The 26,029-nt window shown below is 40.7% G+C and overlaps 3 protein-coding genes across 3 annotated transcripts; 2 read left to right on the forward strand and 1 right to left on the reverse strand.

Annotated features, from left to right (window-relative positions):
- Positions 1–1,264: 1,264 nt before the first annotated feature.
- Positions 1,265–6,126, forward strand: lrit1a (leucine-rich repeat, immunoglobulin-like and transmembrane domains 1a). Its single transcript, XM_018671844.2, has 4 exons — positions 1,265–1,526; positions 2,011–2,471; positions 3,459–3,764; positions 4,066–6,126. The coding sequence occupies exons 1-4, from the start codon at positions 1,405–1,407 to the stop codon at positions 5,130–5,132; spliced, it is 1,956 nt and encodes a 651-aa protein (XP_018527360.1). The 5' UTR covers positions 1,265–1,404; the 3' UTR covers positions 5,133–6,126.
- A 601-nt stretch (positions 6,127–6,727) lies between these two features.
- Positions 6,728–9,989, forward strand: lrit2 (leucine-rich repeat, immunoglobulin-like and transmembrane domains 2). Its single transcript, XM_018671845.2, has 3 exons — positions 6,728–6,840; positions 7,147–7,937; positions 9,169–9,989. Exons 1-3 carry the CDS (start codon positions 6,731–6,733, stop codon positions 9,987–9,989), a joined length of 1,722 nt encoding a protein of 573 aa, XP_018527361.1. The 5' UTR covers positions 6,728–6,730.
- A 4,129-nt stretch (positions 9,990–14,118) lies between these two features.
- On the reverse strand, positions 14,119–26,029 carry cdhr1a (cadherin-related family member 1a). The gene is given in 17 exon segments (XM_051076798.1): positions 14,119–15,945; positions 16,986–17,243; positions 17,341–17,569; positions 19,273–19,340; positions 20,265–20,429; positions 20,599–20,751; positions 21,504–21,686; positions 21,804–21,928; positions 22,033–22,111; positions 22,659–22,802; positions 23,177–23,293; positions 23,886–23,972; positions 24,157–24,246; positions 24,371–24,421; positions 24,526–24,671; positions 25,107–25,202; positions 25,852–26,029. Coding segments are annotated over 17 exon segments (2,616 nt in total). The 5' UTR covers positions 25,931–26,029; the 3' UTR covers positions 14,119–15,399.

The following is a 26,029-nucleotide window of genomic DNA, read 5'->3' on the forward strand; positions in this document are numbered from 1 at the left end:
AGTACAGACCTGCACGGTTCTAAAACCATACATACAGAAAGACCTGTGACTCAGAGGGACGTTAATACAAAAGGTTAAAGAGAGCAATAAAACCAATATACAGACAGGTAACAAATTAAAGGAAAAACCTCAGTGGAGAGACAGGATGACAGTACACTGAAGCTGATCTGGCCGCTTTATGACACTTTATGTTGGTCTGTCCTGTAATTTGTCTGACTCTAGGGTAGGAGTAACTCTATAATTTATTTTTAGTCTTTAGTATTTTATAATCTCCCTCAAACTTTTCATTGTGTAGTTAAACCTCTGGCTCTGTGCTTAAATGTGGGTCAGATGTTAAGTGCCCTCTGGCTGCCAAGTTGTTCAAACACATTAAAGGCACACTTTGTAGTGCCAGCCAAGTGTAACGCTGAACTTTCAGTGTGATGAAATACAAGGGACAGCTGCCAAATAACACATGTAGTATTTACTTACATTGCAAAACAAAAGCTTTACAATTGGAGGTATTTTTACCCTGGTATTGTGGGATTCTGTCCAAATTGGTCACTGAGATGAAATCTAAAGGCCACCATGAGTCTCTTTCATTAAAACTAATTAAACATGCATTTATTATTATTATAGTCTTTTTCTTTTTTTCCTAACAACTTGTGATGGTTTAGAAAACACACCCTATTTTCCTGTTGATACATGGTCTTCATGTATAATTTATGTGCAGGTATGCAAATGTAGTGAATGAATGGGACAAAGGGGGGAAACAGAATGTAGAAGGAAACGTGTAGGTCCAATATTTAACACAAAACTATTTTGTATGAAAAAAACAGGATTTGAGTAATGCTGTTTTGTTTTAAATCAAAATCTCTATCTTTGCAGAACTGTCATTTGCTTTGTGATAATGACATTAAAAGTTCTCCCGATAAAAGTCAGAGAATGTTACGTGAACATCTGTTGAGTGCACAGGCCCCAAGGCAGGAGCCACAAGCTATGAATTAGGGGCCACCGTGTGGTAAAATGTAGCGCTGTCCACTTAAAGATTAACAGTCATGGCAGGGCTCAAATGAACGAGCTACATTTGAGGGAAAGAAAAAAACCAAACATCACAGTGGATTATGACCATTTCGGAAGTGTTTTTCTGTGATAATAAATAGGGACGTCTCTGCGCAGCCTATCGGATTCCGGGATGCAATACGCATCCAAATGAAAAGAACGCCAGTCCTTTCGCTAATCCTTGTATATCCTTTTTATCTCGGGACTCATAGCAGTCTGATCACTATGGGACAGCGAAGCGGTGGGACAAAGCCATGCGGATGATATTCCTGTAAATGAGAGAAAAAAGCAAGTCTGTTTGACTTCAGCGGGCGCAAACTGGGCGCATGTAGGCAAGCTGCGTATGCGTAAAAGTGGGCCAAAATGTTCCTCGTTCTGCTCCTGGGGCTCTACGTGGCCACAGGTGAACTTGTCTCCCCAGTGAGCTCCTGCCCGTCGCAGTGCAGCTGTTTTTACCACAACCTGAGTGATGGATCAAAGGCCAGGTAAGGATGTCCAAATGGGAATGATTTTTTCCATCCAAAACACACCATGATGGGTTCTGGTTTGTGCGCACAGACGCATCTTTTTAGACGGACAGGTCTTTTCCTCACATGAGGACAGATGTTTGCACAGAGGTGAACACGTGTACAAAAGATAATTCAGGGAGTGCATGTCGGTCCAATTTTATTTAATGCAGGATTATCTCTCAAAGGCACTTTCAGCCTCCCCATCTATGCGTTTTATGTGTTTGGATGGATTGGGGAATGAGTATTTTTCAGAATTATCAGCCACAGGATTTTTGCTGCATGTGAACATACCACATTTTGGTGTCTTTAGAGTCAAAAACATGATTTAATTGAAGACTTTAATAGTCATTATAGTTAATTGTTTTAGATGTACTGACAATTTGTAAAATCGTGCTTAACTGCGTAATTTGTGAAGGATGATTTGGACATTATGTTAGATTCACTTGTGTCTTCCTTTTAGGAGCGTGATTTGCAATGATCCCGATATATCTCTTGTGCCTGTCGGGTTCCCTGTTGACACGTCCAAGCTGCGGATTGAGAAGACGGCCATCCAGCGGATACCAAGCGAAGCCTTCAACTACCTCTCCAGTCTGGAATTCTTGTGGATGTCTTTCAACACCCTGTCCGCCTTGAACCCGGACAGTTTCCGGGGATTGTTCAATCTTGAAGAGCTTCGTCTGGATGGGAATGCCCTCACCGCCTTTCCCTGGGAATCTGTCATGGATATGCCCAGCCTCAGACTTCTCGATTTGCACAACAACCAGCTCACCTCGCTGCCCGCGGAGGCCACCGCTTACATCAAGAACCTCACCTACCTGGATCTGTCCAGCAACAACTTGCAGACCCTGCCGGCAGAGGTGCTGTCCACCTGGCTGGCGGTAAAACCAGTGCAAGGGCCGGAAAGCTCCAAAATGATACTTGGTAAGGGACGGTGCACATCCTGACATCCAACCCTCATCCACCCAAACCTTCAGGTTAAACATCGTGCATAAAGGAAAACTGTGTTCAAACGTAAAAAACATTCTTGAACAGCAGCTGGACAGAACAGTTACAGCACATCATTTCATGTATGCTGTCGTGATTGGTGAATGATAAAAAAAAAATGTAACATTAATATTTGAAGAAGTTGGTTTTGCATTTATAGGCAGTATATAAACGTTAAATAAATGGTTTAAAACACACTTTAATGTGCCTGTAAGCAGATGTAAGTGTTTACGAATGTATTTGACAACAACTCTAACTTCTCCTGTGAACACCCATAAGTAGAAGCTATTCTATAAACAGATATTGAATGACAACCCAGTAAAATACAGCTTTAAAAATATAAAATGTCTTCTTAGAGGAAGATAGAATTGTTGACAAATACTGTAATGAACATTTTAAAATGTCTTTATGTCTGCTTACTATACATAAACAATTCATTAAATTTGTATATAGTGTTTATAAATTCTAATTTTGGAAGACATTGTATCTCGTAATGCTTACATATGTGCTTTTGCTCATTCTGCATCACTTTACCTTGTACAACTGAAGATGAAAGATATGATTTAAAACATCATGGAACAACTGCATACACTGTGTTACACTTTATAGCTCACTGCATGTTTAGAATACAAGTAGAAATACAAAGTTCATTCTGCACTTTCTCATAGCTTTAAAGACTGGTGCTTTGGTCAAGGACAGGTGGGTGAAATGACAGCAAAACCTGACCTTGATCACTAGACCATCATCATCATCACCACCATCATTACCATAGTCATGGTCATGATGTAGTTTATGAATTAAATGTTAATCCTCTTACAGGATTACAGGAACATCCACACCAGCCATCTGCAGGCTGGTCTATCGCTTTGCACACAGCTGGATGCTCGTCTTCCTCCCGTAACCTCACTTCTACCCTACCCTCAGGTCTCCACGACAACCCCTGGGTATGTGACTGCCGGCTCTATGACCTGGTCCAGTTCCAGAAGTCTCCAACTCTTTCAGTGGCATTCATCGACACAAGGCTCCGGTGCTCAGCTCCGGAGAGTGTGTCTGGGGTTTTGTTCAGCGATGCTGAGCTGCGGCGCTGTCAGCTCCCACGTATCCACACCGCCGTGGCACGAGTCCGGAGTGCTGTTGGAAACAATGTGCTGCTCCGCTGTGGGACCATTGGAGTACCCATCCCAGACCTGACATGGCGCAAGGCAGATGGACGTGCCCTCAATGGAAGTGGTGAGTCAGCAGCTCTCTGGATGTCAGGGTCTTTGACTGTATTGTGTCTGAGATAAGATGCTTTTGCCATGCACTGTAGTGCTCCTGTTAATTAAACAGAGCTACCAGTGGAGATAGTAAGGTTGTAAGTCTGACTGACAGCTGTGGCCACAACAGTGAGTTATGCAACAGTGATACATTTGCACATTTGTGAAAGGGGATATTTCGCAGATGCCACAAAATGTTTGAATTTTCTTTTTCGTATGTTGTCCTTTTGTTATCAGTGTGTAATGACCATATTCTCCTCTCTCTGCTGTCACAGTCCAGCAGGAAACCTCAAAGGAGGGAATCACTTGGTCCATCCTTAGTGTCCCAGCTGTGTCCTACCGTGATTCAGGGAAATACATCTGCAAGGCCACTAACTATGCAGGGAACGCTGAAGCTGTCATTTCTCTTGTCGTCTCTAACTCACCAAAACCAGAGGGGAACCAAACCAGCAATGATAAGAAAGCCAAAGTCAAGAAACCCAACCAAATGGGCAAAGCCGCCTACCAGGAGAAACTGGTGGCGAGATATGTCGTTCCAACCTCCAACCCTTCATCCCTCCCTGCCCTGGATCCTGACCTCCCACCTGGTCTTGGTCCTGATCCTGGACTAGCCAGTTACAGCTTGGCTGACAGAGCCACACCAGGGCCTGTCACCTCCTCCAACCCAGATGCACTGCTGGATCTGGAAAAGACAAACCTGAGCAACTTGGCGGCCAATACCTCATCGCTACAGCAGGACCCGGACAGAGTGGTCCGCTCTGTAAAGGTGGTGGGGGACACAGACAATACAATTTCTCTAAACTGGAGAGCCCCTAAAGCCAAGAACACAACAGCATTTAGTGTGCTGTACGCTGTGTTTGGAGAGAGGGACATGAGGAAGATCAATGTTGGGGCAGGACAGAACCGTGTAACCATCGAAGGGCTGGTGCCCAGGACCAAGTACATTGCCTGTGTATGTGTGAGGGGGCTAATCCCCAAGAAGGAGCAGTGTGTCATATTTTCCACTGATGAAGCAGCCAGTGCCACTGGCACCCAGAAGCTGATTAATGTCATTGTGATCACAGTGGCCTGTATCATCGCTGTCCCGCTCACTGTCATCGTGTGCTGCGGGGCGCTGAAGAGACGCATTCAGAAGTACTGGGGAAAGAAATCCAAGGACATCCAAGATTCATATGTCACCTTTGAAACACTGTCGCCTGGCACGAAGGCCAAAGGGCTAGAGGGCGAGTATTTGAACAGACTGAACCCAGAGGAGTCCAACAGGCTGCTGTCAGCCCGCTCCAGCCTGGACTCTGAGGCCACAGCTAAGATAGAGGGACAGCCTAATGAGTACTTCTGCTGACGTCATGCTCCAGCTCCGGCTCCTGCTCCACACCATCTTCCTCGCTCCCACCCGCATCCACATCCCAGTCCAAACCCCAATACTCACTCACATCCCCACTCGCATCCCCATCACTACCCCCATCGCCACCACCATCCGCATCCATATCCCCACCACTACCAGTACTCTCACCATCAGGCACATCCTGACGTCAGCCCCCTTCCCAGCCGCTCCCATACACCCACGCCATGGGATTCCCCCCCACCTGTTCCTCCTCGCTGGATCACGCCACCAACTCCACCGCCACAGAGAGCCAACTTTTATCAAAGGACTTTTGCACGCTGCACTATCATGGAAATATCGGTTTAGAGTATATTATAACATTTTAATTAACTTGTTTTTTCCAGATGTTTCTAGAAGATGGAGTGAAACTCGCTGGACTGTCATGACATGTATCCATGCATTGATAGCAAGACAACATTCAAACACACACACGCTTTCATGTCTAAAAGAATGTTTTTATCACTAAGCCTGTAAGAGAAAGCATGTCAAAAGCTAAAACAATCATTGTAATTTATATTTCATTTCACTTGCATGGCCCTGGCAAAGGAACCTCTGCATCCTAATCTGATTTAAAGGGAACTCAAAGGTAGATACTCCATTGTTAATATCATATATGTATGTGTATTCTTTGTAAATTCATTACTGAATGATGTACACTTACATATGCAGTTAAGTCTGTGCCTCTGTATATATCTGTCATATGTTCTCAGAGAAGATATACACATAGGCATGGTCCAACACTCTGGTGAGTGGAGAAAAAGCTGGAGCTGGAGAGAAGTACGGAAAGGACTGAACTATGACACAATGTAAATAGGGTGGAAAATGATGCAAAAATGAAATGTTAAACGATTTCTACTCCCAGCAGTGAGACACATACTGAAATATCTCTATGTACCTGTTTTGTGCCACCTAGAGGCATCATTACCCCCATTAAATGTAGATCTGTTCATTCCAATGATATTATTTGAATATAGTTAAATAAACTTTTATATATACAAATCCATTTAGTGATGCTGTGTGTTTTTATATCTCTATTGTCATCCCACCATATTGATCATTTTCCAACTTGGGTCTCCATTGAGAAAACACATATACTTTTGATTTTTTTTTTTTCATGGTTTGCTGATGGTTGATCGAACTAAATTTGAGGAACAAGTCCAGGATTTGTCACCTCTTGACTGTTGAGTGTCTGACTTAGGTGGTCTAAGATTTACAGATAAAAGGTCAAATTTTATAAAAGGGTTAGGTTTGTAATCAATATTAATTTTTAAAGTGTTCTAATAATTTTTAAAATATACAATAGTAGACAATAGACAGATGTCTCACTCTGTAGTTATAAAAACGTTTGACCTAATAAGAAAGTGGCACCAACTTGAACATATAGTGGGTCAGACCTACTAACACTGCCAAGTGTTAATCATGTGTGTCTTTCCCAAGAATTAGATGCCACTTGTTCAGTACGTCAGGGATTAAGCTTAATAGGCTTCTCTCGTCTGTCGCACTCGACATGTCTTGAGCACGAATGTAGCCCTCAACTTTGGGAATTTCCTCGGACTATGGACATAATTTGTTACCTGCTAGTTATAGTTTTGTTTAACATCAGGGCGTATGAAACTTATTCTCCATGCTTACACAGGTGCAGCTGTGTAGAAGACCGTCATGGGAGGTAAGACCTGATTTCATCGTCATGTCCAGTCTTCACCGAGGAAGGGGTATTTTTAACCTGTTTAACTGTGTCACTGGGTGACGGTGGGTAGGCTATGATAATGAAGGACTATATGGTTATTTAAAAATTGCCTAGCTTTTTTTTTTTTTTAATGCAATAGAGAAGGTGAATATTGGGGGGTAGATTCAGGTCGTCATGGCTCTAGTTTGTGGTCCTGACCAACCACTACAGGTGAGAAAGCATGTGTTCTTGAGGCATTGGTCTACACAGAAAGCAAATGTTCTATATTCTTCCCTTTAATCATAGGTCGCTCATTTGTATGGAGGAGAGCGCGTTTGGGGCCATGCCAGAAAACCTTCCAGATGACATGACCAAAATACGAATAGAAAAATCTCACTTTACTGAAATACCCAGAGGGGCTTTCTCAAAGACACCTGCCTTGGAGAATTTGTGGTTGAACTTCAATGATATCACAGTGATAAACTCGAAAGGTCTGGAGGGTTTGGGGAACTTAACCGAGCTCCGTCTGCAAGGGAACAAACTGCGTTTAGTACCATGGACAGCGTTCGAGGACACGCCGGCGCTCAAGATCCTGGACCTGAAGCACAACCAGCTGGACGTCCTGCCGGAGCATGCGTTAAAATTTTTGCCAGGTCTGACTTACTTAGACTTATCCTTCAATCGGCTTACGGTCATATCGAAGGAGGTCTTCCAAAACTGGCCTCTCTACCAAAAGCTACAGAGCATGGAAGAGCGGGAGGCGACCGCTTCCGGGCCGAACGTCGTCCTGGCGCTCCACGACAACGCCTGGCTCTGCGACTGCCGCCTGAAGGGCTTCGTGGAGTTCATCAAGTCCCTGAGCCCTCCGATTATACTGATGAACTCCTACTTGACCTGCTCAGGGCCGGACTTTAGGGCGGGCAAGTTCTTCCATGAGGTAGACCTGCAGGCCTGCATGAAGCCCGTGGTCAGCGCCCCATCCTCCAACATCAGCCTGCCCCAGGGCGCGAACCTCACTCTGCGCTGCCTCGCCAAGGCCAGGCCAGACCCAGCGGTGTGGTGGACATATGGTCTGAAGATAATCAGAGGATTTCATGGTAAGAGTGTGACATCCACAGCGTGTCATCCACGCACCAGATCGAGTGATATCTTGCGGTAAATTAGATACTTAAGCACACATTTTAATCGCAGACCCCTCTAACCCCTCCATAAGATGAGGAGGGCTAAATCTGGATATTGGCCCACCACGAAATAATCACCACTGATTCTCTCAAGCTGCACAACACCATCAGTGTTGATTAAGAGTGTTGGAGATTATAGTGTGCTGTAGCCTACCTAATGTTAACTGTGTTGGGATACTGTGTAATTAAGTAAACCCCTGCGTCATTAGACTTAACCTTTAGAGTGACTACCTACAGTACATCATGACTGTACGTCACCAATCCATCATAAACTAATAGCAACAAGGCTGTTACTCCCACTACTCTTCCTACTGCTATAACTATCACCACCTCTGTTGCTACTGACAACAGCTTAAAAGTTGCAGCTACTGGCTTTAAACTGGTTAATAAACAAACATCTTTTGGGTCTCCAGTTTGTGAAAAAATCTTCGTGATTTGGTGACTCATTAATAAACTAACTCATTAACAAAAGGTATTGTTTCTGACATTCTAATAAGCCATCAACGCTGCAGTTAATAAGTCACTAACAGTTAGTTACTAGTTAGACAGCAAAAGTTAGTCAGTCATTTGTAATTATAAATGTTAGGTCCTTACTAAAGATTTCTGTAATAATTAAGTCTGCACTTTTAAATGTTAGTTAGTTATTGACTAATGCATTTTGTTGCAAATACTCTGCTGCTGTTCCAAAAGGTCAGAGGTCAAGTGTTCCATTGGAGGGCTTATAACTGGCTTTAACCCTTTACAAAGAGTGTCTTGTAAGAAAGAGGTAGAAAGTTTCACTTGATAAAATACTTTCTTCTTCCTACTTTTTTATTCCATGTATACATGACTGAAATTGTTTAATCACACTTCATCTTCAGTTTAATATATACCAAGACATCACTCCCAGTTGTATCTTAATTGTGATCACAAATCTTCCATGCAACTACCAAATGTTACAAGATAAGATTAAAACACCAAACATATTGCACCTAAACATTTGCTGATTAGTCAATTAACTGATGATGAAATAATCTGTGTTCAGCTTGTGTTTTGTGAGAAAATGTCTCAACATAATGATCGGATTGAGTTTTTCCATATTGAGTTTTATTGTATAAGCTTGTGTGTTCTTTGAGATAACACTGGATACCCCTTGTTGTCCTCTCAGAGTCTCAGGAAAGAGTGGATGAAGACACCATCAGATCCCTCCTGGTGATCCCCACCGTCAATGCAGCTGACCGTGGCGTCTACACCTGCACTGCTGTCAACTTCATTGGGAACTCCTCTGTCAGTATCCACCTGGATGTTCTCTCCCCTGACAGCTCTCACTCATCAAACCTCCCTGGCTTCCCTGCTGCTTCCGGTGCTGCTGATGAAAACGTTTACATCGACATCCGCATTGCCAAACAGACAGTGCGTGGTATCTCTATCGAGTGGTATGCTGCCTTGGACCGCCCCGCCGAAACCTGGTTCACCATCCACTTTGGCCGCGCAGATGCTGATAAAAAAGAGACAATCTACATCGGCCCTGGGATTCACTCTTACTCTGTCTCTGATCTGATGCCAGCTACCAAATATGAAATCTGTGTAACCCTTAAGAATAAGGCACCGCGTCCAGGCCAGTGCATCATGTTTGTAACAGGAAGTGACATTACTGAGATGGAACAGAGGGAGAAACTGATTCATATAGTAGTGATAGTTTTAGCCATGGTGCTGGCGGTGCCGATAGGTATGTATGCCTGCACCACTGACACCAGGTTTGCCTGCTTGGAGGGTATCATGGAGTCCTGGAAGAACCGGCGGAGAGAGAGAAGCTCGGCAGGTATGGAGCGGGAGAGGCAAGGCACCTTCGACAGCCTGCAGGCCGCCAGCGACGAGGGCCTGGTCAATAAAGATTCCAGTGAAGACCGGAAGGTGAGGAGGAGGTCAGATGACAGACTGCATAAGGGCAAAGCTGAGCACAGCAGACTCACAGCTGAACTATATTGAATTTTGTTAAATCAACAAAGGAAAAAAATGAAACTGACCTGGTAATAGACAGATATCTCACTCTGTAGAAATTCTTTTTGTATAAGAGGACAGAAAAATAAGTCTGCTGCACAATGCTGACTCTGATTCTAATATATTGTCTGCCTTGGTTTTAATCTTATCTCTTCCTCTGTTCTAGGCCGAGGAGTGTGTTGCAAAGATGTGAATGATGACCATTATGTCAAGAATGTAATTCAAGGATTTGCACCAGTGTAGAGAATATGCTGCAGTTTGTTTCTGTCTGAAAAAGGATGCACATTTGTCTCGTTATCATATGTAAATCATACATTTTAAATTGCTGCTGTATATGAAGCCTTTGTGATTTATTTAATTGAAGGAGAGCTCAAAATGACTCTCTGTTGGGAATCACTTATATGTCCTTCAGTGATAGGTGTATAGTTCTTGATCTAAGTGTGTGTTAGCACTGTAACATTATTCATTAGTATCATCAGTATTCATTGATAAATTTGATCTGACTGATTTCATTTTAGCTCACCTTGCTTACAGTGTCAGGTAAATTGGCATGTTTTTACTGTATATTAGTTTGTACATAGATTGTATGAAAACACTGAATGAGTGTCATTTCTTGAAGAATTAAACATTAAGAAATGTTTTCTACTTTTTAAATGAGCAACCAGACACCTCACATACCAGTGGATTCTGGAAAATACAACAATAAAACACAAAATCTTTCTTTAATTTACAGTTTTATATCAAATTTTGTTTTCTGTGTATATGTGTATACATATATTTGTGTATGGTGTTGTACTATTTGTTTGGTGACATATTACATTTGGTATAGTTCTTTGAAGGAATTATTGTGAGAGACAAAACATCAAACAAAAAGACAGAGGCATATTTCCTTGTCCCTTTTAAATAATGTAAGGTTACCAGGCAGCACACACTACTACTGAATATAAATTAAATTGATTTGTTATTAAAATTGTGTGTATGTGTCTTTGTGTTTATTTTCTGATGCTTGTCCTTAGGAAATAAAAAGCCTAAAAGAGGCAACCTGCCGATTTTATACATGAAGTACTAACCACCCTTGCAAACAGTTGTATAATGTCCTTTGTGGCTCTAGTGGGAACTTTCCAAAGTCTGAGGGTTATTGCACCATGAGCTTTAAACTTCAAATGTTTGACAGAAATCCAGTGTTAAAAACCTAAATTGTGGGGTTTGAAAGACATGTAGTAGCCATTGACTTGGATTATGGAAATTGCAGAAACCTGCATTTCTGAGGCTCGATCCAGACAAGGAACTTATAAATCATGGTATCTTGGCTGCGGCGGCATCCATTTTAACCATTCTTTTTTCTTTTTTTTTAAAATACCTCTTATAAGTGTGTTATTAAATCTCTGGGGGTCCCCTTAAGACTTATTTGCATTGTATCTGCAGTAAATTAATCAGCAGTAAAAGTTTAGAAACAGAATCTTGTCAGCACTGAAAATTATTAACACCCTAAAGTTAATGGTAGTTTCATAACCACAGTTAGTAGCTACTGAAGGGGCTCAGGTCATTTGATGAAGTTCCATAAGTGAACTGTAAAGTTTCATTAACATATGCTTAATCCTCTCTGCACCACTGTACACGTACGTCACAGTTCTTGTCTCCCACTTCTGTGAACACATCACATAGCGGCCATGTGTTACGCACGATCTCCACTGACCAACCCAGACAGATGGCACATCGGATATGCCTCGGCCAATGGCATTGTTCATTTGACATAATACCCAAACACTGGCTCCTCTCCAATATCCCCTCCTGCCGTCACTTTATGATCAGATCACACGAGCCCCCTCCTCCACCTCTGTGTGTTGTCTCCTGTGACGCAAGGAGATCAGTTCATCTCTGCTTCTATTGACCTAAGATGAGGGTTTTAAAACGGCTGGCTGAGATTGGCAGCTCTCATTTTCTGGAGCACAGGCACATCTGCTTTCTTGCTTGTTCAGATGTGTTTATATGATTGGGATTGATGCTGCTCTTTGCTGTAATCCTTATCCACTGTGTATGACACAAGACAATGTGAATTCTGTAAACATTCAATTTCAGCTATTTCAGCACAGAACATACACCCCACACACACATACACACAAACCCTAATGTTGCATAAAGCAGTGAACACTAAGCTACATAACAGTTTCTGAGCTCATGGGCAGCAATGTTCAAAGATAAGAAGTTAACCCTGTTCTCATCATGTTTTCTTTCTTTGTTTTTTTATCCAGAAAAAAAAGAAATTCCATTTACCTTTTAGAACTTCAATTGCTTCAAACACATACCATGACTTCTGTGCACAGCTTTCTTTCATTCTAAAGCATCAATGCTCTTTGCAACTTTCAACTCTGTAATCCTCTATCAAATAGCCCAGTAATCCTGGCTGCCTCTTACATGGCATAATGCATGATCATTTGGGCTGCTCCTCATATTCCCTCATTTTACTTCAGAGCATTAACAGCTTGCAACATTGAAAAGTGTTTGTGTTTGTCTGACTATGTTGACCTAAAATTTGGGTTTGGTTCCTCAAGAATTTTTGAGAATGTACTTGCACACGTCACATTTGTGGAAAAGCATTTATATGTATAATCTGACTCGATTTAGGAGGCGGTTTTTTAATTTAGCAAAATAGATAAATAAAAATCCCCAGAGTCTACTCTGCATCATCATAACCATGTGAAATGTGCCAGCTGAGGCTGCAAGTTTGCTGCCAGTCACACATATCTTGTTGGTCCAAACTAGATCAGGGCAGATGGACTTTTTGTTTTTTCGCCAACGATGCAATATTGTGCAAAGATGAACAAGTTGGTCCTTGGATTAGAGAGGGTAATCTACAAATTTAATGTTTTATGTAACTTTGAAATAGTGTGCATGTTTGGCTGATGTCTACACAAATACCCAGTGAGTGGTTCAGTGTAACTTCATAATTGGTAGTGCTCACACTGACACTGGAGCAAAAGAGGGCAAACAGGCTTGTATCAGGATATTATATATTTGCAGAACATCTGGTGAGGTTTTATTAAAAACAATTGTTGTGTAAGGCCTCCTTCATATATAACACTATAATTCAGTAGGGAAATGTATGACTATTATTATTGTGGGGATATACTGCTTTGTTTTTACAATATTTAAACACATGCTGCACCAACTTCTTTCCTCTGCTTTGTCAGCACGGAGGAACAATATAGACCATAAGCCTAATGACACTAAAATCTTTCTCAAGGCCACAAAAGCCTCAGTTTTAATCATCATCATTTTGTTTGACAGTGTAGGAACTGTGATTTCAAATTTTGTACACACCTTATTTGTCTTTTACCTTAGTGTTGTGCTCTAAGCAGTTTCTCCTTGGTCTCCAGAAGGGGGCAGTACAGCATCTTTACAGGCTCATTAAGGAGGTGTTGGTCTTAAACTGACCCCAACAGAGCTGTCACTCTCTTTCTGAGCTTCACAGTGCCTTGAAGGCCACAGTCTAATGACCTGAATGTCCTGGACTCAGTATGTTCTAATGCTGCACAGCTATGGCTGGTTGCACCACATACATGACACCGTCCCACCAACAACCTAAATATCTGAGCAATCAACTGAGTTAACTGCTTGTTATTGTCAGTAATCCAAAAACATATTCATCTAAAGTTGACCTTCAGAGCTGGAAAGTGCATTTATGCAAGTACAGTTATGCAACATGATACTTTTACTCCACCACATTTCATAAGGGAACATTGTACTTTTTACTGCAATACTTTAACAGCTGTAGTTATTTTTCAGATTAAGATTTCACATAGAAAATATGTGACCAGTTTACAAAACATGGTGCACCGTTATAAATTAGACTACCCAAAAGAACATAAACAAGCTAAAGCTGCTTCACTTCAACTAACTACAATATTTAAGTTCTGCATACATGTTAATGCATCACTAATATACAATAGGGGCCACTGTACAATAAGGAATACTTCTACTTTTTCTAAATGCAGGACTCTTGCTTGTAATGAAATATCTTCATAGTGTGGGTATAAATGATCTAACACTGTTAAAATTACAAATGATATTCTTTTATTGGTATTAAAATCATTACAGGTGTTTTGACAGCAACTATTTTTGACCAAAAAAGACACCAGTTGAAACAGATATACCACCACATTTACAGTAAACATATGAAACACAGTTCCTTAAATCAGAATGTATGCATATTGTGACTGCTGCATAACAGGGCTCTAAACAGTGCTTTACACCTGCGCAGTGGGATTAAAGGTCTTCCTAACGTGATCACTCTGGTGCCCTTCCCTCAGGCTGATCTCTTTAGTCAGTTCAAGTGTCATGAAATCTCTTGTAAGGAGCTTGGTTGTATCCCAAATAAACAGTCCTGCTTGTTGAAATCTGAATGACTTCATTCCAGACAAGGGATCTGGGTTGAAGAACTTTAAGCCACAAGTTTGTCAGCAAATGGTTCAAAAGGTGGGATATATGTGTTATAAAATAACACAGAGACTTGAACCAGACAAACAATGAATGGTTGTGAAATGAAAACATAAAGAATTTTATATCATATTTTTTTCATTATATAAAATGACATTATTAGGAATTTAGCTGTCAGGTGTTTTATTGTATTTAAACTTCCTGAAAACAGTCACCCCCCCATACACACACATGGACACACACATACAAACACACATAAACTCTTGTCTTTGTGGCTTCAGGGGACACTACACTGACTTACATTAATTTCCTGGAGACTTACTTAAATCTTAATCATAAGTGCTACTTACCTGACCCTAACCCTTACACTAATCTTAGAGCATGTCTTCACCTTAACATTTAATGATTTACTTTATTGGGGGTTGTTTTTTGTCCCAGGAAGACAAGTCCCCATAATGTGACTGTATAAACAGACTTACGTCCCCACAATGTCAGGAATACCTTAGCCACACACACACACACACACACACACACACACACAAAGCACTATCATGCCCAGTCTTGGCTTAGGAAACAATATATACCGTAATTTCCGGACTATTGAGCACACCTGACTATAAGCCGCACCCACTAAATTTAAAAAGAAAAAAAAAAAGTACATATACAGACCGCACTTGTCTATAAGCCACAGGTGTCTAAATGTTTTTGTGGCATGAAGCTTGTAGCGGCTTACAGTCCGGAAATTACGGTAGTAATCTTCATAATCTTCAATCGTGTCTGCCCAATTGTCAGAAATGAGGACGTTCAAATTTCCATTTTAAAATTTCTGTTTATCTAGTTTCTCAAGTTCTGCAAAAAATGGAAATGTGAACATCTATATTTCCATGACAACGGGGCATTATCTTCACCTGCTGATAACAGCCACTAAACAGACCTTGAGGTGAGATTGTTTTGTCAAGCACTATCGGTGTTCCAGCATCCTCTTTTGCTCCAGTCTCATCTTGAGCTCTGACACCAGTGCTTTGTTCACAGAGTCCTGTCTGGTGATCACTGGCTTCTTTTTAGGTTTGGGTGCCACTGTTGAGGAGCTGGTGGGTATGGCCCACTGCCTCTGCCCTGGGATGTAGGGGGGTGGGGGAGGGGGCAGAGATGGGGCACAGGGCGGTGGAGGCCAGTTTCTAACAACATTGTTGTTATGGTTGATGTTCTCCACGATGACCTCGGGCTCTCGCTCTTCCTCTTCGACTCTAAATTTCTCTCCAGCATTTTCTGGTGCTTTGAAGGGGTTTTTCAAGTTCCAAGTGTGTTGTTTCCGCGGCCTCCTCCTTACACGGCGGTTAGGCAGGATCCGGTTGGACTTTTTGTTGCGCATGAATGTTGCAGTGGAGATGATGACTGTGACTATGACCATGAGACTTATGACACCAGCAAGAATGCCTAGGATTTGCAAAGGCTTGTTTCTACCCTGCATTAAAAATGATCCCAAAGGCCCCCCTTTGAGTTGAGTCTGTAAAAGAGCACAGGGAGAATTCACATCCATGGGACTGAGGTCATAGTCTGTCACACAAAGACTAACTTCAGAGTATTGCCCTGTGTATGTAGTACAGTACTGCATGTATTCACCATATGGCCAAAGATATAATGTGAGGTGCAAAATACAAAACTATGTAAAATTAAGAAAGAAATTACTGTAAATGTACTGCCACAATACTGTCTGTATAAAAATAAAATGTATATTTTTTTCCATTTCCTGGAACATGTTTTGTAAATTAAAATTAAATTTGCTGTTCTACTATTTTTATATTTTGTCAAGACAAGATCAGAGAGGTTGACCAGGAAACCCACAGCTGAGACCATTCAGCATCTGAGAAGAAAAATATGAAAAGTTGTATGTTTTGGTTGTGGTGTCATAATGTGAGTGCTAAGTCAAAAAATGGAAAGAAAAAAAATGGGAAAGTGGATAATTTATATTGTTCTCCTGTACTCTTTTACAGACACAGCCTTGTTCTACTACATAATCCTTTGAATGAGAAAAGACTTGCTATGAATTATTGGTACCACAGAGTAAAAACAACAGTACTGCTGTGCTGATGATCTCAAGGCAAGCTTCATTTATGGCACAGGCCTCCTGATAATCTTTCTGATCTTGCCCTGAGATTGTACACGGGACTTTTTCACAGAGTTCCAGTAAATAACAGTTGAAATGAAGATTGTCAGTGAAATGGCGAAGGTGACAACGGTCAAACAAATCCCAAACACAGCCCCTGGACGTTTCCTTAGGCCCAGGAAGTATGAGACAAATCTGGATTTGATCTGAAAACATGACAATTGCATTTGTGTGAGACTCTGATTTTTTTTTTTTTTTAGCACTACAAGTTTTTAACTGCTAGTAAAGCAAACAGCTAATGAAACTGATATTCTGGGCTGTGATGATATGGGTTACTCTGTAGAAAAGCTACACCTTCACATACAAATTGATCAGATAATTTGCATTCGACTGACATATTGTATTGACATATTGACATCTATACTTTGCTTGTAACTTACAGCTTCAGTGATGTCAATCTTGACGACCGCAGTGGTGCTGAAGGACGGCTGGCCTCGGTCTCTGGCCTGCACCACCAGGGACCAGGTGAAGTCTCTCTGCTTGGTGATGTTCTGAATGATGGCCATTGACTTGATGTAGGACTTGAGCATGATCTCCCCGGTGTCGGCATTTATGTCAAAGATGTTGTTGTCTGGCTCAGCTTTCATGATGGCATACTCTATAACATTGTTGGGTACCTCTGCATCATCGTCCACAGCCTGTGTACATGCAGATGCATTTAATTAGAAACATAATAATACTCACATTATTTTCAGTTTCATTGTCTGAAATTGTAAATCACAAAGGAGCATATACTTCTATTTTCACTGGTGCTCCAATGACCATGGTCTTCTCCAGGAAGTTGTCATTGAAAGCAGGGGGGTGGTCATTCAGGTCCAACACTGTCACAAAGACCTCAGCCAGGCTGTACTTCCCCTCCGCGTCCTCCGCCTTCACGTAGAAGTTATACTTGGACCTCACCTCTGCATCCAGGCTTGCCCACGGCTGGGTGTAGATGATCCCAGATGCAGGCTGGATTAGGAACCTTTACATGGAGATAAAATTTAGGAAATTTATTTCAGACTTATCATATGCCGAATTTTTCGACACGGTCTCAAATAATTTTATATTTTTTATGATTATTGTGTGTAAACCTTTATTTTCTTCTTAAGCTAGCCTTAAGAGAGGTATGCCATCTATTCAATTATATAGGCTGTACTTGGATGAGAGTATAGATCTAAAAAGAAAAAAAAAGAAAGCAACTATGTTTATTTTCAAAATGTTGAAATATTTCTTAAAAGTATAACTTTACTGTTTCATTGCAATTACCTTATGTCATGAAAGACTGAACTGTAACATACAGAGCAAGAGTGGAATTACATTGTTTCAGTGAATGACTTGTTTAGTTACCCTGCAATGACTTTGTTACAGTGCAAGGTAGTCAACATAGAGGCAAAGAACAGTCTATTTTCTCCTCCAATCCCATTATAGGATTAACATAGACAGGAGATGAGCAGGCAAAGATCAAGGTTGCATGGTCTTGTTTACACTGAAGTATTCTACAAGATATTGTAAAAAAAAAAAAAACAAAAAAAAAAAACAACAACAACTTGTCAGTAAACGCTAAATTTTTGTAGAAACTGTACCAAGAAATGAAGCCTTCATATTCCTTCATTTTGAAATGTGATCTGAGGTGACACAGTTCAAAAATGCTTCTGAGCAAACAAGTATTCACTAAGCTAAAAGTGTTCCAAATCTCTCTCCTCTGCTTATTTTGGAAATCCTTCTCCTGGATGCCATGTGACATCACATATCTCCACTAATTCATTGCTACAGAGTTCAAAATCTGTACTGAGAGGTCCAAAAATACTCAGTTTTCCACCTACATTTCATCACACAAAGCAAGTGGATTAAACACGACCCCACGTTTCCTTTGCTTTACTGTAATATTTCCAAATACAACTGTATTCCCCCTCTAAGGCATGCACAAATATGATAAAAACAACAAAAAAGCAGATAATCCTCCAAACAGTTAGAGTATTGATTGTCGCAGTACTGGGTTGTGTTAGTCACTAACTTTGTACAAAATGCAGGTGATCATTAGAACTCTCTCTGTAACAAAATGAAAGGCAAGCTGGTGGTTGAGAACAGTGACCACTGAGTGTTTTTTTTTTCTCTGAGGTTAGACTTCTACTGGTCTAGAAATCTAATAAAAAAAATTGAGCTGAGAGAAAATGCCAGCAAATCCTCTGAGGGACTACAGTGCTTAGGTGCAATAAACAGAACGAAGTCCTCATATGAAAAACACGTCTGCTGTCATATTCCTGAACCAGCTTTCAGGCAGATGTGTTTTTGCTGTAGATGTTTTTGCATCACATACAGTAAAACTGTGGCCACTTTCAAACTTGGATCAAATTTCTTTGTCATTTAATCAAACTATTTTTTCAGAGATAAGTATGATTCCTATATTTTTTTTGGGAAGAATGTAATCTGTTTTCTACTGCTGACAAAGGGTACCAGCTGTTAATAATGTTATATAAGCCATTTAAGTAGTTTCATTTTCATTTGTCATCACCTGATTTAGTTTTTAAATGTGTATATGCTGTTCAAATATATGTCTAGATGGAATAATGGCACTATGAAGATGTGAGGAATTTGAAGAGGATGCTGAGTCACCTCGTGTGAAAAGAGTCCATTTCTTTATAACCCTCTGCCAAAACTCGGCTTCAGTTACATTCTCATACTCACAAGTCAGCCCCTGATCCGTAGACAGAGTACTTGACTTCACCCCAAGGTCCTGAGTCTGGATCTGTTGCCTGTAGACAGAAGAAGGCAGATTATAGATTGTAAATTTGACATAACTTTGGTCAGGTTAAGGATTTTTGTGCAATATGTACCTCAGTAAGCTACGGCATATGTACTGTCCATGTACTGGCATTATTTTGGGTTTCAAGTCAGGCTAGTTATGAATGTTGTGTGCACTTCTTTTTCTTTTCTGTCTAAGCAAACTATCTGCCACCATGGACACAGTAAACTGAATGAATCTGTGCTGGATTGGAACATGATGTTAAAGAGGTCAGCTATAAAAAGACTGATTTTTGATGTCATAGGAACATCATCATGGGCATCGGCTAATCTGTCTATTGCTGCAGGGATGCCTGTTCGCTGCCTCCGTGTGTCCAAGGTCACTTGTTGGCTGTTCTTTTATCTGATTGAAATTGCCTGGGATCAAAGGCAACGAGCCTCTGTGGTGTTCACGCAAAGGCAGGATTTATTAGTGAGCCTCCCTGTTGCTTTGAGCCTCTGCAGGGCTGAAATGAACTGACAAGGACAAAGAATCATCTATCTATCTATCTATCTATAATATATATAATTATGTAATTATATATATATTTTATATAATTTTTTATCTAAATGGCCCTAAAAAACCTAGCATGCCCTCAGTGTTCATGTTATTTATGTGTTGCAGCTACATGTGCTACTAAGCATTATAAAAAAAAATCTGGGAATTTGGTGTTACACAACTAAATGAAAGTGATAGCCATCTGGCAGCTTACCTCGCCTAGCTTTTATCTACATGTTTTCACATATTATCCCAAACACCCCAGCACCAAAAAGTCTACATTTGGGGAATTAATGGCCCTCTTGGACATTTTGTTAAAATCAGCATTCCTCTTTAGCTCAGAGTGACGTACATTGGTGATGGTGTATATTTTTAGACAGGATGAAGACACGCTCACCGTGACTGACACCACATTGGAGCCACCGGGTGAGTTTTCTGGAATTCTGGCAATGTAGTAATCTGAGGAGAATTTGGGAGCGTTGTCATTGGTGTCCAGGAGGTGAATGATAATGTCTGCTGTGGCGCTGAATCTCTCTGGAGTATCAATCTCAACTGCAAGTAGCTAAAGAGGAGAAAGATTAGGAATAAAATAAAATGAAAAAGAGCAATATGTGACAGATGCAGGTGATACAGTTGATGTATCGCTGCCATTTGTTTGAGAAATGTGTGCATTTGTGATTTTTAATCCCATTTCAATCTGCTGTGGTGCACACTTAGCGTAATGGGCCAACCTTATATGTGAGAAAATGATGTTTTTCATAGTCCATGGCAGCAGAATCTTCTACTAAGATTGTGACTTGGGCCTCATTAAGCACAGTCTGAGGGACGACTCGCAGCATACTGCCTGGTCCAATCAGTCTCAGATTGAATTTAGCATTTGCACCCTGCAAGAACACACATCATTATATAATTCAAAATGTTTCATTAGTGAAAATGACAGTTATGGTATATATGCATGGATCCTATTTATAGTAATTTGGTACAAAGCTATCGCAAACAAGCAGACATTCAGTATAATCCATATAGTATATAGTCTATCCAATCAATATAAAAGCTTAATGTCTTTTCATTGTTACAGTAATGTAAAAGAAGTCAATGGGATATCAGTAGCAGCAATATAATTCTTGGTGAAATGTAATATCAGTGGACAGAGAGCGCTTGCCCTGATGTTGTAACAGTATTATCAGAGAATGCATTTGGTGCACATCAGTCATTTGGACCAGGCTCATGCAAGGCGCTGGAAACACAAAGAGACTTGCATAAGATGACAAATGGCGTAGTTAGGGAGCACCTTTTAATTTGTGTTGGCTCACTTTCAAGTTCATGCAAATTTAAAAGGATTGTCTGTGATAATGGCAGGCTTAAAGCCATTTCAGAGACGGAAAAGCAGACAGCAGCCTGCACACAGTGTTGTGGTACAACGCATGTTGATGAAATCAGTTTCTTATTAGATAACAATGTAATTTGTTATTACATAACAGCAGTTACTGTTCCTTTTTCCTGGCTAACTAAGGGCAGCTTTCAGACACAATAAAACTGTTGTCAGTGCTAAAAGCTGATTCTCCACTGAAAATTATGTTTTGAAACTAATCAGTGTCCATGTATGAGAAAATATAGAAAACAGTGATCTCCCCACCTGATCGGAGTCATTGACAGTGATTTTCAGCCCCCGGAGTATCTCTCCCTCGGGTGGGTGTTCGTACATGGTCAACTCAAACATGTTCTGTGGGCCATTCTCCCCGTAGAAAGTGGGTGGATTATTGTTCAGGTCCACCACACGGATTACCACTGTGGTCACCCCATAGTCCATCAGTCTTACCTATAGGGCTTACCTCTGAGGCCTGGACAGATGAAGACAAAATTATGAAATCATGAAAGGCTCTACCTGTGAGTCATATTTTTAATCCATATCAATACAAAACACTTCATAAGAGACTTCCTTGTCCTCCCTTCAACTTACCCTGACTTTAATGTTAAAGATCTCTCTCTTCAGATAAATGGGGAGAGTCAGCAGGGTGATACATCCACTTGTTTTATTGATGCTAAAAACGCCATCATCCCCTAAAGAGACATGCAAAGGATTGATAAATGCTCATATTTCTCAGACAAATTTTAGTTAAATGTTATTTTCTTTCATTCTTATTTCTTTTGAATGAAATGCTCACCATCATCAAAGGAATAACGAATTGGATTTGGATTTCCCACATCACCATCTTTGGCAATGACAGTGAATATTTCAGATCCCTGAGAAAAGAAAATATCAGAGCAGTTTTGCTGTTAAATCTCTCGTGAAACAAGTCAGAGGTTGAAATAACCAGGATATAGAGATGACCTACTGGACAGCTGGTCATTAAGATGTACATGTAATATTTAACTCGGTGTTGAGTCACCCTGTGGCTAGTGCACAGCAAGTCAAAACACACCACACACTGGTCTTCAAAGGTACATTAAAATGTCATGGTTCTAATTATTCCCTTCTGGATGAAAGTCAGAATGTGTAATCTTTCTTCTGTGATGCGCTACTGCACTGACATTTTGTAACTGAGGTGATAATGTGGCTTTCAAATGCCGCAAGAAAAGCTATTATGCAGAATTGGCATTACTAGTAAAATGCCAGCAATTAAAGCTGTGAGATATGATACTTATAATATGTTGCTTCTTATTTACACAAAAATGTCAAAAGACTTGTGTGAAAATTTGTCAGGTTAAATTGTTTATACTAATTCCTATTATTTCATGTTGAAAGGTAAAACTATAGCAGAAAGTCACTGGAAGATGTTTCCATACTCACTGGCACTGAGACTTCATAAACGTAGCCAAAATATGGTGTCCCAATAAAAGATGGTGGAGTGTCTTGTGCATCGATCACATTGATTGTCAGGGTAGCAGAGGATGACAGAAACTGCTCCTTGCCATTGAAATTACCACCACCATCCTGGAACAAAAGCCATGTTCATTTTAAATCCTCATTTTATAAAACACAGAATCCCTAAATAGAAGTACTATAAATTTGTTTGATATTTTCATGTGTAATATTGCTTATAAAAACCTTTATTGATACATATTAAAGGTTGAATATCATTTATTTCTTAGAGCAATACCACCAGCTGAAACTGTACATGTTTTGTGTCACGGTATATTCGTGAGCTAACCATCTCCTAGAATTATGTTCATATAGAACTTAACTGTAGAGGAACAGTAAAAACCTTTCATCTTCTAGTGGCCAAAAACTCCACAGTGTACCTTTAAATTGAAAACGAAAGTACACTATTGCAGGACAGAAGCAGTGAGCTTCGATATATTTATCACCTTTGCAATGACAGTCACAAAGTGTGTCTTTGTTTTCTCATAATCCAACATTCCCCCAGATTTGATACGAAGCACACCACTGTGTCTGTCAATGGTAAACAAAGTGGACTGAGGATTCTGTAACAGAAAACAGAACAAAAGCAGGGTTTTAAAAGCACACGCAGAGACACAAATAAGGTCACGTGAGTAAAAGCCTGTTGCTGAAACCCCTAAACCCCATTTACAACCACTCACGTGAGATATCATGATAGAGTGGTCAGATGGCTGCATAAAAACACTCAGTAGCCTCTTGAATTAGGCCACATCCTGTATAAAATCTCTTTGTCCATCTGGATGTAAAGAAGCCATATGCTCAAGGACAGGGCAGGCAGGTGAAAGCTGCTGTGTCCAGATGTGCACTGCCTCACTCATCACTGTCACTCCAGGCCAGCTGTTCTTTGGTCCTAATAGTCCAAAGTGCAAACTAACATTCCCTGCCACCCTCTGCCAAAGCAACCCTCTAAGCCTCCAATACCTGACACAAATGTAATTGTGATTTAATCCCCATCGCCATAACTACACCACCACATGCACAAACACACATGCACACTAGAAAATCAAAATGATGTTAACCTCATTATCAGTACATCTATACATCACATGCAGGCCAGGTTCAACCAGTGTTTCATATTTAGAAATGTCTTGTGTGTGCTTGATGTGTTTGTGATACCTGAAGGTAGTAGGTAATTGAGCCCCCTGAGCCTGTGTCTCTGTCCACTGCCTCTACTTTGTAGATGCTGCTGCCAGGCTCAGTTGTCTAAAATGTGCAACACAGAAATGAACACAGTTCACAACATGTGAGGTTAAAAAATAAATGATATGATACATATTTGCTTCGATATTTTTTACAGAAGTATATATAGTCTTTCCACATTTTATGTGGAGAGACATTCACTTGATTCAAAATTTTAAAAATGATAATTTCTTTTGGCTTGACTTACTTCCAGCACATCAATGAAGGCAGGCATGTTTTGGAATTCAGGCTTTTCATCGTTTGCATCCATGACAAAAATTGTGACTCTTTCCACAACCTGAAAAGAAGACAAGGAAAAAACACATGAAAGTTGGTCATGTTTATATATTGGTTTGATCCATTATAAAGCATGGTATAAGTCACAGTTACAGTTATTGTCACATTGAACTAGATGTTAATACCTTGCTTCGCCCATCTGTGATGCTGACAAGAACATCAATAGAATCTTGTTTCTGAGCAAAGATGGGAAACAAGTTAATATGGGAACATGCCTAATGAAAAACAACATAATCCTGTTTTGTTTTGTTTTCTGATCACTTTGTGTTGTTAAGTTCACCTCTCTGTCTAGCTTTTCCACCAGTGTGATATTTCCAGTTTGGGGGTCAACCCTGAAGTACTCTTTGGACCCTGGATCAAAGGACAGGCCATACCTCACCTCCTGGCCTTCAGGGTCTGTGCCATTGAGACAATAGATCTGTGTACCTAAAGGGAGACATTACAGTTTAGTCAGTTTAGCCTAAGCTATGCACTGGATACATATGTTTTTAGTATGTATGTAAAAGGGACCAGATTCTAACCAGCTTCAGTGTAAAATGTAAGTTATTGGTAAAACCTGCTGAGGAACAAACCAGACCGAGACACAGCAGTACACTAAGTACCTTGAACTGATGCAAGGTGTAGAGGGACAGCTGCACCACATTCACAGCCAGCAAACTGTCCCTCACATCAACAGGTGGCGCCAGCAGATGAGCATGTTAGTGTGAGTACGTACATGCCACACAACATCTGTTCATCTATCAAAGACTATTTAACATCCACACTGGCAGCCAAAACACACCATTTTGTTGATTGGTTGTTCCACCAGCCTATTAACTGTTCACACTAAATGTCCTGCATGTCAGAGGTCGATCATCTCACCGACAGGCGTGTCCTCTGACAGGCTGAACAGTGCCAGGTTCCCATTGTGGCTGTAGGGTCCGTTGTCATAGAAGTAAGGGGCAAAGTCTGCTTGTGCTGAGGACAGAGACATGAAACCAAAATGCTTAAAAGCTTGAAAATTTGCTGTAATTCACTTTAAAGTGAAATGTAACTTTTAAAGGAAGAAATCAAACAACTGAAAGCTGAATTTCTAAGTTATAAAACACACCCCAGTTCTCTGTGGTGGCCACAACTGTAACAAGTTACATAGTCTCGCCTTAAATACTCAAGTGACATAAGCAAGCTCTATGCTGCACTTACGCCCCCTGATTTCTCGGTCACTTTGACTGGGATTGCGGGTGAGTTACGTCAGCCTGCTAAGTTACCTTTGCCATACATAGACCTGAGATCTTTAGAGACAGCAACAGTGCTGTTTTTATTTGTAGTATAATAGTCAGGTGATTTTTTTACTCATCAGTTCATAATATGAACTTGATTGAGCTAATCATACATACAAGTCAATCAGTACGACAAGCACACAGTACAAACTCACAAATACGTATGAGAGCAAGTAAGGTTATGCAGAAACATGAATGAACTGAAAACAGAATTGAAAGAAAAGAAAATTTAGTCATCACCCCACACAGCCTCAAATGCATTGGAACAGCATTCACTATCACTATTCACTATCTGATCATAGCAACATGAGCTGACTGCAAGCAGAAAACTGAGACCTGAAACTTACCAAAGCAGGCGTGCACAAAGACAAAAAGCTGTGGCAAATGAGGTATCTTTACATTCTTCATCCTAAAGAATGAAGTCATGAAACCGCACCATGAAGACGGCTCTGTCAAGAGTCCTGTACATGAGATGCAGCTCTCAAAGGTGTTAGTGGGCGACTGGAGAAGGCTACAGGCATATGC

Source organism: Lates calcarifer, linkage group LG16_LG22 (genome assembly GCF_001640805.2).
Source record: "Lates calcarifer isolate ASB-BC8 linkage group LG16_LG22, TLL_Latcal_v3, whole genome shotgun sequence".
In the NCBI taxonomy this organism is placed as follows: Eukaryota; Metazoa; Chordata; class Actinopteri; family Centropomidae; genus Lates; species Lates calcarifer.